General features: G+C 34.6%; 1 protein-coding gene across 3 annotated transcripts in view; it reads left to right on the forward strand.

The window, feature by feature from the left end:
• Positions 1–14,474, forward strand: part of ASCC3 (activating signal cointegrator 1 complex subunit 3) — a 320,082-nt gene that overhangs the window by 126,427 nt on the left and 179,181 nt on the right. For all 3 annotated transcript variants that reach the window (XM_070450058.1, XM_070450057.1, XM_070450059.1), the window contains 2 exons: positions 10,771–10,947; positions 13,483–13,554. In XM_070450058.1, coding sequence (XP_070306159.1) covers positions 10,771–10,947; positions 13,483–13,554 — 249 coding nt within the window. The remainder of the gene's footprint in view (positions 1–10,770; positions 10,948–13,482; positions 13,555–14,474) is intronic.

Raw genomic sequence — 14,474 nt, forward strand, 5'->3', positions numbered from 1 at the left:
GGGAAAAAAGCACTTCCTTGCCAGTATCACCTAAGTCTCTGTATGTAGTCCATATCTCTCTGCTGACTTCTAGTCCTGTCCAAACATAGTTGGTATTTCTACTTTGATATTCCAAAGACATCTCTTGATAAACATGTCAGAAACTCTGTCGTTTCTCCCATATATTTATATAGGGCATCACAATTCACTGAGTTCTCAAGCCCAAATTGAGTGTGTGGGAGTCGCCTCCAAGTGTTCCTTCTTCTTTAACACTGTGCCTCACCCCAGTAACTAGATAGACATAAATTCTTTCACATTTCCTATCTTGAATAGCTGTCATCTAGATCTAGCTATGGGAATTTAAACAAAAAAGGGAGTACAGAACTTATGAAGTTTATGTTGCATTTTCAAATATTTTAAAATAATGTATTTTAATCTGGTAAATATACCATAAAATTCTAGATGAATTAATGATTTAACTATATCAGACAAAACTCAGTGTATTAAAGAGAGCATTTTGAAAATAACCTTGGCATGGATACACTCTATGCAAAGTGCAAAACTCCAAAGGCTATAAAGGAAACATGTGACTCATTGGAATATGCATTAAAAACTTTTGACCAGTAAAGATACCTCCATAAAGATAAAATGTAAGAATAATAGAAATTATTTGTCACACATAAAATAAGCTTAGATGTCCTTTGTAATTAAAAAGTTATTGTAAACTAATAAATATTTGTTGTTCAGTCATTAAGTCGTGTCCTACTCTTTGCAAACCCATGGACTGCATCATATCAGGCTCCTCTATCCTTCACTATCTCCGAGAGTTTGCTCAAATTCATGTCCACTGAGTCAGTGATGCTATCTAATCATCTCATCCAATGCCGCCCTCTTCTTTTGCTTCAGTCTTTCCCAGCATCAGTCTTTTCCAATGACTCAGCTCTTGGCATCTGGGTGGCCAAAGTATTGGAGCTTCAGCATCAGTCCTTCCAATGATTATCCAGGACTGATTTCCTTTAGGATTGACTGGTTTGATCTCCTTGCTGTCCAAGGGACCCTCCAGAGTCTTCTCTAGCACCACAATTTGAAAGCATCAATTCATCAGCATTCAGCCTTTATGGTCCAACTCTTACATCCATATATGACCACTGGAAAAACCATAGCTTTGACTGTATGGATCTTTGCTGGCAAAGTGATGTCTATACTTTTTAATATGCTGTCTAGGTTTCTCGTTGCTTTCCTTCCAAGGAGTAAGCATCTTTTAATTTCATGGCTGCAGTCACCATCTGCAGTGATTTTGGAGCCCAAAAAAATAGAGTCTGTCACTGTTTCAGTTGTTTCCCCATCTGTATGCCATGAAGTGAGGGGACCAGATGCCATGGCCTTAGTTTTTTGAATGTTGAGCTTCAAGCCAGCCTTTTCACCAAGACTCTTTCATCAAGAGTCTCTTTAGTTCCTCTTCATCTTCTGCCATTAGAGTGGCAGGACCATCTGCATATCTGAGGTTGTTGATAGTAAGAAATACAAGTTTTTTAAAAATTTGGAAAAAGCACTTTACAGTGGAAATAAAAATACTGAAAATCTTAGAAAAGAAGCTTAAAAATAATCCAGATTAACTTGAGACATTCCTCTTCCATTAGATTGGCAAAAGTGAAAAAAAAAAATGTAATTTGAAAACTCTCACTAAACTATGCTTTTCCTCCTAGAGTTCTAACCTACGGAAATAATAGCACAGAAACATAGATACAGTAACACCAGTATTCACTGATGCTTTCTTGTTAATGCAAAATATATTGGAAACAACCCAAATGTTCAACAAAAGAAAATATGATTGAATAAATCCTATTGCTGCTGCTGCTGCTAAGTCGCTTCAGTCGTGTCTGACTCTGTGCGACCCCATAGATGGCAGCCCACCGGGCTCCTCCATCCATGGGATTTTCCAGGCAAGAGTACTGGAGTGGGTTGCCATTGCCTTCTCCGAATAAATCCTAATACAGTCATCAAATAAAATGCTACTTTGCAGTCTTTTAAAAAGAATGAGACAGAGCTATAAGAACCAGACTTAAAAGATATCCAGGTTATAATTTTCATTTGAAAGGCAAGCTGGGTCCTGTATATATAGCACAATCCCGGGGCGGGGAAAGGGCGATATATTCTCATTCATTCATTTACTGAACATCTGTTAACTACCTGCTGTGTGCCAGCTTCATGGTTCTAGGTGGTGTGGATGTAGTTAACAAATTTCTTGCCTCTATTTAGATTTTTAAGCTGGGGTAGAGTAGGGTGCATAGATGTGAAAGCATATGAAACAACTGTAAAAGTGGTTTTATAGTAGGGATGGAATTAGAGGACTCTTTAAGACATGTCCACTTTTTACCATATAAAAATATGTGCATACAGACACACAGACACAGAATACAAAGAGTTGAAATATTCGAGTAGACACACAAAAATCAGAGATTTTAGCTAATACTCAACTTAGAACAGCGTCAAGAATACATGTGGTTGTGAAAAGTCTGCAGCTGCCGCCACTTCTTTTGCTCTGGCAGTTAGTTTACTTGTGAAGTCTTCAAAAGAATCATTCAGGGCATCATTTATGCAAAAGCGAGCTATTTTGATCATGAGATTTTTAAATAAAAATTTTAACAGCTTTGTTGAGGTATGATTGACATAGAAAGCAGTGCATATGATTAGCATAGGGGGTAAGTGAGTTTGTGGTTAACAGAATATACTACTTCCCATGGTGATGCTTCCTGATCATAAGATGTTTTGGCTTGGTACCTTGATATGTACATAGCTTAGTGATGTTTTTCAGGGAGCCCAGGCCACATGAGTCCATACATTCCTGGTTTGTTTGCATTGAGCTATCTGGAGAGACCATGTCCATCAGCTAAAAGCATTACAAAGATAAGGCTTTCCTACAACTATAGAGCATTAGAGGTCAAGTAAATACCATTAGTATAATTGCCAAGAGGACTATCAGTAGCATGTTTTCAAGGGAGTTTGACCAGGGCATCTTTCTTTCTTGAGCACTTCCAATTGAGGGAGAAAATAGATTGCAAGAGTGCTGCTGTATACACATGTACACAGACACACACACATTATGTACCATATATACTTTGAGGCATTCATTAAAATTCATAAATATCTTATAAATTATAAATGTTTAATAGTATAATTTTCTATATGTAGTTTATAAACTATATGATGTAAAATATATAAAATTATATATTATGTTTTTAATTATATGTAGTGCAGTTGGAAACGGCAACCCACTCCAGTATTCTTGCCTAGAGAATCCTGTGGACAGAGGAGCCTGGTGGGCTGCCGTCTGTGGGGTTGCACAGAATCAGACATGACTGAAGCGACTTAGCATGCCTGCACGCATTGGAGAAGGCAGTGGCAGCCCACTCCAGTATTCTTGCCTGGAGAATCCCAGGGATGGAGGAGCCTGGTGGGCTGCTGTCTGTGGGGTCTCACAAGAGTCGGACACAACTGAAGCGACTTAGCAGCAGCAACAGTGCAATTATAAATATGTTATTAGAAGATACAGGAACATATAATATGTTTGTAATATGGATATATAATATGTAAATATCCCTGGTAATGCAGCTGTAAAGAATCACCTGCAACACAGGAGACCCCCGTTCGATTCCTGGGTTGGGAAGACCCCCTGGAGAAGGGATAGGCTTCCCACTCCAGGATTCTTGGGCTTCCCTGGTGGCTCAGATGGTAAAGAATCCACCTGCAAAGCAGGAGATCTGGGTTCAGTCCCTGGGTTGGGAAGATCCGCTAGAGGAGGGCATAGCTACCCACTCCAGTATACTTGCCTGGAGAATCCCATGGACAGAGGAGCCTGGTGGGCTATGGTCCATGGGGTGGCAAAGAGTCAGACATGACTGAGCAACGCTGCACAGCACAGCAATATTTAAATATATAATATATTAATTCATCCTGTACATTAGCATCTTCATAATATAGCCAAATTCCAATTGTTTAGTTTATCAGTACTATGCTCATAAACCTTTGCTGACTTGCTGTTTGTTTATCCTAAGAAAAATGTTTAAATACCTTAGCTGGACATAAAAGTCTACTAAAACCCTGATCTATTTGTCTAATTTTAACTTTTCCACTCTATTCCTTAGTTACTTAGGTTCCAACCACACAGAACCAAATTTTTTCCTTCCCCAGTTTTTTTTCCAATGCCTCTTTTTTTTTCCATCTCTTTCAGAGATGAAACTAATCTTACTTAAGTCAGAATGTATCTTTATTTTATGAGATTAAGGGTTATAAATGCAGAATTATATATTATTACTCCACAGATCTATCTGTTGAAAACCTACTGTTCTTTAGAATCTGCCCGGTATCACTTCTTCTATGAAGTGTTTCCTAGTTCACCGCTCGGCATGAATTCCACCTTTTCTGTGTTCCTTCTGTATTCCCTTTCTTTGCACATTTTTAGCACTTACTACAGTCTTCCTTATAATTTCACAACTTGTTATAGTTAATTCTGTCTTTATTTGTGGCCCTCACTAGATTTTAATCTCCTTGACAGAATGATCTATATGATTCTCCTCATATTTCCAGTGTGTTAGTGCAGTGCAGAGCAGTGCTCATAAATATTTTTATAAAAAGCTAAGTTCCTATTTTAATTTGTTCTTGTGATTATCAGACATTTCCAGTAGATGGCAGTGCTTCACATGGCACTTTATAACTAGCATAGACACACCATAGGGAGCTTTTCTAATGCGATGTAGATTCTGTTCAGGTTCTAAAATTACATGATGGAATTAGGTACTAAATTCACAACATCCTTGGCATGAGAGAGATTTGGAAAAGAGAAAAATAGAACAAAAGCCAAATCTGTTGTATTTAACAGTGTTGAACTAACATTAGTTGTTTTAACTAAATTTACTTTCAGTGAGTAGGGAGACTTTGTCCAAACTTAGATTTTATGTGAGGGAAAATGCTATAAAAATTTGCTGCCTATTTTTTGGGCTAATGATAAAGAAGAAACTGTAAAATGTTAACTTTTTTTAGTTTTCAACTATTAATATTTTCAGATTACTCTGTATAGTGTGTAGAGTTTCAAGATGTGGTTTAAGACATAAAGTTAATTATCCATATTTAAAGGAAAATATTTCTCATACAAACTTATGAGTATAATAGATTATTTTTAGATTAAAAAGATAGCAGTAGTTTTTAAATGGGGGTTTAGCAGAAAAATACTATCTCTAGTGTTTGCAAGGTGTCGTGTATTTAACATCAAAAGGCATTAAAAATATACTCAATAACTTTTGTGTTGAATGATTTTAATGCTAACAATCAGTTTCATATCCTTTCAAATCACCACCAATAGTAAATAGAACTATGGTATAATTAAAATTATTCTAGGGGGCTTCCCTGGTGGTCCCATGGCTAGGACTTCATGCTCCCAATGCAGGGGCCCTGTGTTCAATCCCTGGTCAGGGAGCTAGATCCTACATGCCACAACTAAAAATTCCTACATGCTGCAACTAAAAGATCCTGCATGCAGCAAGGAAGAGCAAGGTCACATGTGCTGCAAATAAGATGTAGTACAGCCAAATAAGTAAATGTATTTCAAGATAGCATTCTAATTACTGTAAAGGAGTCTAGTTATAATACGTAAAGGAGACTTCTTAAGTAGGGACATCAGTTCCCCTTACTTAGGGTTCCTTGACTTGGGTTGGATTTGCTTGGGAAGCTATGTGTATATCTCATAGTGTTTTATTTAATCCTCAAATAAGCCCAGATATAACCCATTACAGTGAGTAAGCAGATTCATTTTTGTCCTACTTACAGAATGATTTTGGAAGGGACAGGGCCACATTTTCTCTTAGTTCCTGTAAGTGATATTTGTGTCAGGGAGTGCGGGACCTTGGATTTTCCCAGCCCATGTATGCACTGTATTGAAATATCCAAGGTGAAATCCAATGTTGGGAGCTGCTCACTTAGGTATAGTAACTTGAAGATGCCAATATGAGGCAAGTAACTTTTCACTAAGAAGGTCATAAAAAACTGAAAGAAATAACTAAAATATGCTCAAGTAAGTATATCCCATGAATCCCCTTATTTTATGATAGCAAGAACATTAAACATTCCTAGATTTAAAAAAATAATAGTACTGTATAGTTTTTTGTTACAGATTGAGAATCTTTTTTAATGGATTCTCTCATAAAGGAATTTGGTTGAAGTTGATTAGCTTACCAAATTCATTTCAAGTCATGTGTACTTAAATCACATCAGAGGTTTTCAAACTTTTTCCCAGGTAAGAAGCCCTTTTTTAAATTAGACTTTTACATGGAAGCCTAGTAAATATATAAAAATATAGGATGAGATGGTTAGATAGCATCACCCACTCAGTGGACATGAATTTGAGCAAACTCTGGGAGACAGTGAAGGACAGGGAAGCCTGGTGTGCTGCACTCCATGGGATAGCAAAGAGTTGGGCACAACCGAGCTAGTGAACAACAGCAACAAAATGCAATAGAAATTTTGAAAGAAATTCTATATGATAAAAAACTATATATTCCTATCTACATACAAACACACTTGTATGTGTGTATATATAGATAGATATAGACACACATACACACATACCTTCTACACTTTGAATTTGATAAGTTGATATGAAACCCAGTCATTTGAAAAACTATTCTTCTGACACTTAGAGCTCAGTAAGTGCTCATGGAAGGAAAAGAGAGAGTGAAACTCTTATCAGAAAATAATGAAAGTTTACTTAGTACAGACAAATTTATAATTCAGAGTTCAAATTATGCTCTAAAATGAAACAGATATGTAGGGACTATAATAAGTTAAGTATTAAATTTTAACTGCTAGATAATATTAAATAGAATGCTAAAAAATGGAAAAATACCAAAGTTGAAAAAATAAAATTAAATACAAAGTAGAAAAACAATAAACTAGATGTATTAACTTGAGTCCTATAAAAATATTTTTAAAGCTAGTTTTTTAAAAAGTAAAATAAGCTTAGAACAAATCTAATCACAAGTAGACAACCTATGAGTAAACAAAATTAGAAAGGATAAAGACATTTTACAGAATGTTTAGAAATGAAAAAAGATGAGAATACTATAAGCTGTAAAAATGTAATTGAACGAGAATGGGGTAGTGTCCTGGGTTCATAAACAGTAAAATGGAGAAACTTCTTGGCATGCAAGATTTCTCACAATCGTTTCTACATTTCTGTTACCTCCCTTCTCTAACCGGCACCACTAGTGTTTCCAAGTGCAGTATCTTAAACACTTTTCTTCCTGGCCTACATTTCTAACTACTCTTCTCTTAGAAAACAGCTGTCACCTCTGCATGTCATCTCTCCATTGTTCTCACAATTTTTAGAAGGTGCTACTGTTAATGGGATACATTGCAGTGTTTTTTTGTGCTTTTGCAGACTCTTAAACCCCTGCTTTCCCTGCACTGCATTAAAAGCTTAATAAATGACTGGCAAACAAATTAATCAATGTTATCAGCAGTGTTTAGCAGCATAATTAAAATTTTACACCCTAGCAGTGAACACAAGAGGATGGCAAGAATTAACATCGACATTTTAGGAATCAGTGAACTAAAATGGACTGGAATCGGCAAATTTAATTCAGATGACCATTGTATCTACTACTGTGGGCAAGAATCCCTTAGAAGAAATGGAGTAGCCCGTCATAGTCAGCAAAGAATCTGAAATGCAGTACTTGGGTGCAGTCTCAAAAATGACAGAATTATCTCTGTTCGTTTCCAAGGCAAACCATTCAATATCACAGTAATCCAAGCCTATACCGCAACCACTAAAGCCAAAGAAGCTGAAGTTGAACAAGTCTGTGATGACCTACAAGACCTTCTAGAACTAATCCCCAAAAAAGATGTCCTTTTCATCATAGGGGACTAGAATGCCAAAGTAGGAGGTCAAGAGATACCTGGGTTATCATGCAAGTTTGGCCTTGGAGTACATAATGAAGCAGGGCAAAGGCTAACAGAGTTTTTCCAAGAGAACGCTCCAGTCATAGCAAACTCCCAACAACACAAGAGTCGAGTCTGCACATGTATATCACCAGATGATCAATACCCAAATTAGATTGATTATATTCTTTGCAGTCAAAGATGGAGAAGCTCTATACAGTCAGCAAAAACGAGACCTGGGGCTGACTGTGGATCACATCATGAACTCCTTATTGCAAAATTCAGACTTAAACTGAAGAAAGTAGGCAAAACCACTGGACCATTCAGGTATAACCAAAATCAAATCCCTTACAGTTATATGGTGGAAGTGACAAATAGATTTAAGAGATTAAATGCGATAGACAGAGTGCCTGAAGAACTATGGATGGAGGTTCGTGACATTGTACAGGAGGCGGTGATCAAAACCATCCCCAAGAAAAAGAAATGCAAAAAGGCAAAATAGTTGTCTGAGGAGGCCTTAAAAAATAGCTGAGAAAAGTGAAAGGCAAAAGAGAAAAGGAAAGGTATATCCACCTGAATGCAGAGTTCCAAAGAATGCCGATAAAGGACAATAAAGGACAGAAATGGTATGGACCTAACAGAAGCAGAAGGTATTAAGAAGAGGTGGCAAGAATACACAGAAGAACGATACAAAAAAGATCTTCACGACCCAGATAATCACGATGGTGTGATCACTCACCTAGAGCCAGATATCCTGGAATGCAAAGTCCAGTGGGCCTTAGGAAGCATTACTACGAACAAAGTTAATGGAGGTGATGGAATTCCAGTTGAGCTATTTCAAATCCTAAAAGGTGATGCTGTGAAAGTGCTGCACTCAATATGCCAGCAAATTTGAAAGACTCAACAGTGGCCACAGGACTGGAAAAGGTCAGTTTTCATTCCAATCCCAAAGAAAAGCAATCCCAAAGAATGCTCAAACTACCGCATGATTGCACTCATCTCACATGCTAGTAAAGTAATGCTCAAAATTCTCCAAGCCAGGCTTCAGCAATATCTGAACTGTGAACTTACAGATATTCAAAAATTTAGAAAAAGCAGAGGAACCAGAGATCAAATTGCTAACATCCGCTGGATCATCGAAAAAGCAAGAGAGTTCCAGAAAAACATCTACTTCTGCTTTATTGATTATACCAAAGCCTTTGACTGTGTGGATCACAACAAACTGTGGCAAATTCAACAGATGGGAATTCCAGACCGCCTCCTGAGTAATCTGTATGCAGGTCAGGAAGCAACAGTTAGAACTGGACATGGAACAACAGACTGCTTCCAATTTAGGAAAGGAGTACATCAAGGCAGTATATTGTCACTCTGCTTATTTAATTTATATGCAGAGTACCTCATGCGGAATGCCAGACTAGATGAAGCACAAGCTGGAATCAAGATTGCCGGGGGAAGTACCAATAACCTCAGATATGCAAATGGCACCACCCTTATAGCAGAAAGTAAAGAGGAATTAAGGAGCATCTTAATGAGAGTGAAAGAGCTGCTTAAAGCTCAACATTCAAAAAACTAAGATCATGTCATCCGGTCACATCACTTCATGGCAAATAGATGTGGAAACAATGGAAAAAATGACAAATTTTATTTGGGGGGGACGGTTGCTCCAAAATCACTGCAGATGGTGACTGCGGCCATGAAATTAAAAGACGCTTGCTTCTTGGAAGAAAAGTTGTGACCAGTCTAATCAGCATACTAAAAATCCGAGACATTACTTTGCTGACAAAGGTCCATATAGACGAAGTTATGGTTTTTCCAGTAGTTATGTATGAATGTGAGAGTTGGACCATAAAGAAAGGTGAGCACTGAAGAGTTGATGCTTTTGAGCTGTGATGTTGGAGAAGACTCCTGAGAGTCCCTTGGACTGCAAGATCACACCAATCAATCCTAAAGAAATCAACCCTGAATATTCACTGGAAGAACAGATGTGGAACTGAATCTCCAGTACTTGGGCCACCTGATGTAAAGAGCAGACTCATTGGAAAAGACCCTGATGCTGGGAAAAATTGAAGGCGGGAGAAGGGACAACATAGATTGAGTTGGTTGGATGACATCACCGATTAGATGCACCTGAGTTTAAGCAAGCTCCAGCTGTTGGTGATAGACAGGGAAGCCTGGCGTGCTGCAGTCCATGAGGTTGCAAAGAGTCGGTTATGACTGAGAAACTGAACTGAACTGAGTGAACACAAGAATGAAGCTTAGTACATTCTTTGAGAATGTACTTGTGAATTTCCCCCCCAAGTTTGGCTGTTATTCCACATAAACTCTCCCTTATACAGTATATCATTTTAAATTTAAATTTGTAAAACACTAGAAGAATCTGCCTTAATTATTTCAGACTTTTACATGTTTGTGTTTAAAATGAATTTGAAATTTCTGAACTTGAGAATAAACAGTATATACTTTAAGTGCTTGAAATTATAAGATAACACTAAAGCCTAACACATTTCACTTGCCTTATTACATTTTTAGGAGAAAACAAAAGAAACCATTTAACTAATAGAATTTTCCAGCTCAGGAAATACACTCAAAGTACATTTTTAATAATTTTTTATATCATTCCACATGCCAAATTCAGGCATATTATCTTTCAGGCTATGTATTGTTATTCTCAATACCTTTAGTGATCGTATTTTACTGCAAATATTTCATACTTTATATTACCAAAGCTTTCTTTAAACTAAGTAGAAATCCAGTCTTACACATTATTTAAGACTTATACACGTTATTTATGTGTCACTTAATATAATGTATAAATTAAATAATTTATTTAATGTCTTATATGTTATTTAACTCCTATAGGTTGAATCCACGCAGAGTATGATAAGAATTCTTGGACTCTCTGCTACCTTACCCAACTACCTCGACGTTGCTACATTTTTACATGTTAATCCCTGCATTGGACTTTTCTTCTTTGATGGCCGTTTTCGACCTGTTCCTCTTGGACAGACATTTCTAGGGGTTAAAAGTGCAAATAAGGTAAATATTTCTTTTAAAAAATTATGCTTTTCTAGAAATATTATTGTTGATATATTGTTTAATACTTGTTTGACATTAGAGACTTCAGACCACCATTACAAATATGGCAGCTTAGAAGAAAATCAAGCGCATGTCCTCAGCTATATGTAGGAAAATGTCTCCTCTCCAAAAAGCTGCTTGTAATAGTTTACATTGCTGTTATCAGTGAATATTTTGTATTCTTAGCTAAGAATACAAGTTATATATATATATATTCAAAAAGTTATTTTGATAGGGTTGAGGACAGTGAAATAATAAAAGACTAGTTAAATCAGTAATATATATTATATTCATCTAAAATAAGTAATACCATATATACAATTGAAAAATAATTTCATGATAACAACTACTAAATGAGGTATTCTGTTTAATTTGTTGTATAATTATCATATTAATTATATATACAAGCAGCATTTCTGAAATTCTTTTGAGATGTTCCTTAAATGTTATTACCATGTACCATTTGCATTATCGGGGTGCTTATTTTAGGCTTTTATAGAATCATGAAGGAATATTTTGCTTAAAATTTATATGTTTATTAAGTTTCATGACATTTGTTTCCCCCTGTGGAACAAATAGTTTTAGGAGAAGGTTCATGGGCCAGATGACCTCTTTATAAAGGAAAATGAGATAGAATCATGTGTTACTGTATCAAACTTGTTCTTTAGTGTATTATATTACTTCTTATCTAAAAATAATTTTGTTACTAAAATAGAGCTATTTTTACCTTACAATATTATAAATAAAATAGTTAGCTTAGAAAATACTAAGAGCCAATATCACTGCAACAGAATATACTCTATCTGCATATTAACTAAGATATGTTTAGAATTGTGGGGAACCATTTCAAATGTGTATACAAAGAATAGTCATGATATAGTAATAGTTATGAAATGCATATTTTCTTTGATTGTTTCAAGTGCTTTTCGGTATTACTTGCTGCTTTTTTTTTGGTTATATCTTAAAATATATTTGATTATTTAGTTTATTTTAATGTATTATTAGAACAGATATAGAGTTGTGTATAAGATTGTTCTTTCAATTTATAATTTAAATGATAGCAGATAGCAAATGATTATCACAGAAAAATATAAAGTGTTTTCAGATGCTTTCAGCCATCATAAAACTTATTTTTATCATAGAAATTGGTAAATCACTTAAAGCTAATTAAATTCTAAGTATTTTCACCACAATATGTTAGGATTGTAATCATAAAAGGAATGGTGTGAGATGTTGATCTGTGGTAATTATTTAGAAGGTTCAGGAATTTGGCAAAATTTTAAAAATACTTTTATCAATATTATGTAGTATAAATAATAAACTAATTATACATATTAGTTATAAATATGCATTTATGTCTTACTAAAACACATTAGTTTTACACTCAGCTGACATATACAGTTGGTAACAATTAAGCATTTCCCCAGGGTGTCGTTTAATTTATTCTAACCATTGTTAATTTGTCATTTCTTATACTAAGAAATCCTTGTAGATTTTCAAAAGTTTCTTTCAGAAGCTCATGATATGATTCAGTTGTAGTGAAAGAACATGGGAAAATAGTGTCCATGACACGTCTAATTTGAAATAATGCCCTTGATCAGAATTCAATCCAAAGTTAACCAAAAAAGTTATTAAGAATTTTGTTTGGAGGAGTTTTAGTGTTTTTTTTTGTGTGTCATTAGTTGAAAGTCAATTTTCTTGTGATTATTTTATCTTACTTAATCGCTAAGTCCTAAGAGTTCTAGAATGTTAAAATGTTTCCTTTATTAAAACAAAGATTGTAAATTATAGTCATTTTAGATGTATAACATTTTCATCCCATGCAAAGTCTTCATCAGTGTTAAATAGAGAGATGCAAGCTTGGTCTCATGCCTGCTGTTTTAAGGTAACCACCTTACCTTTTTTTGGTTGGAAGTCATCTCATCATTAACAGAGAAAATGAGACCTTTTTAAAATTCATGAATTTGATACTAAATTTCCAATCAATTTGGAAAATGTTTCTGTAGAAAAATATTTACTGTACTCCATATTCATTACAGAAATAGTAATTTTTCTTACATTTTGATATTCTATGGTAATATTCTGTGATTTTGAGAGTTAGGAAATCTCTATATTTTTATGAAATGAAACAGAAGAAAAAAAAAGCCTGAAGAGTGGGCTCTCTGGGGAAAACAGTGGAAAGAACCTTAAAATTATTTTAAAATACCTCTAATTAGAATATTGTTCTTAAAATTATTGTCTTCAAAAAACTTGGCATTCTTAATAAAGTTAGTACACTGAAAGTGTTGCATGTGAGGTATTTTACTTGTTTTAATTACATTGTGTTTACTTCCTGTGGGTTGCTGTGTATTACGTATTGATAACTGCTCTTCTTGTTTCAGCATTCTGGCTAGTCTGAAAGTAAAAGGAGATGCCTCATAATTGGTAAAGATTTTTTGTAGCTAAGCAGTTTATAATTGCTTTATTTGATATTTTTCATGTTTTATAAACTTTAAGGTACAGCAGTTGAATAACATGGATGAAGTATGTTATGAAAGTGTTTTGAAGCAAGTAAAGGCTGGACATCAGGTACACTTTATCCTGTTTTTAGAGATTGCATAATGATTAAAATTATTAATTTTTATGGTCTTAAAAGTATTCTTCAATTCGAAATAAAGATCCACAGGTTTTATTTCTTAGTAATAATTTAGTCTACTAGGTAACCATTTAAGTCATAAATTTTCCAAAGATACTACTATCATTCTAATATTGATAGATCATGCTGATTTATTTGCCATTTTTATTAAAAAGGTAAGAGAAAGAAGAATTTCATCCTTAAGATTTTAGATTATTTAAAAATACCAACCTTCTCTCACACATCAAAAATTTTAATTTATTTGCATAATGTAAGAAATTAAAATGTTTATATTACTCTTATTGTTTCATGAAGTAGTAGCAATTGAAATATACATATAATAAATTTTCATATTGTTTGCTTTTTTGATGTTGTTTTGATGTTAACTGCTTTTTTGATGTTGTTTTGATGTTAACTGCTTTTACTTTAAATTCCAAGGTTCAAGATGTTACAATCAGGATTGTTAAGAAAAATGTAGAATAATGATAATTACTTATGTAACAGCTAACCAATGTGAAATTGTATATGGTTCTTCAGGTCACTTTATTTTATTATGGGATTTTTTTTCTACATTGTTAGCCTTTTATGGCATGTAAAATGAAATATTTTTTGGTCCTTTGTTTTTAAATTCATTTTAAAAGCAGTGACATCTTTTTTTTTCCCCCAGACTAAATATTTTTTGGAGCCTCAATATATAAAACAAAGATAAACTAGAATTGAAAGTGGGATACTGCCCACTCAGCATTCTTGATGCATTTTTTTCCCCCTTAAAGGCACAGTTTTAAAATTCTATCCTCAAGAAAATGTCCTTAGTTATAGGAATAACTTTAAGGAAAAGAAATCATGATTAAATTGTATGAAAATATTAGTAACT

The sequence above is a fragment of the Odocoileus virginianus genome, chromosome 19 (assembly GCF_023699985.2).
Source record: "Odocoileus virginianus isolate 20LAN1187 ecotype Illinois chromosome 19, Ovbor_1.2, whole genome shotgun sequence".
NCBI lineage: Eukaryota > Metazoa > Chordata > Mammalia > Artiodactyla > Cervidae > Odocoileus > Odocoileus virginianus.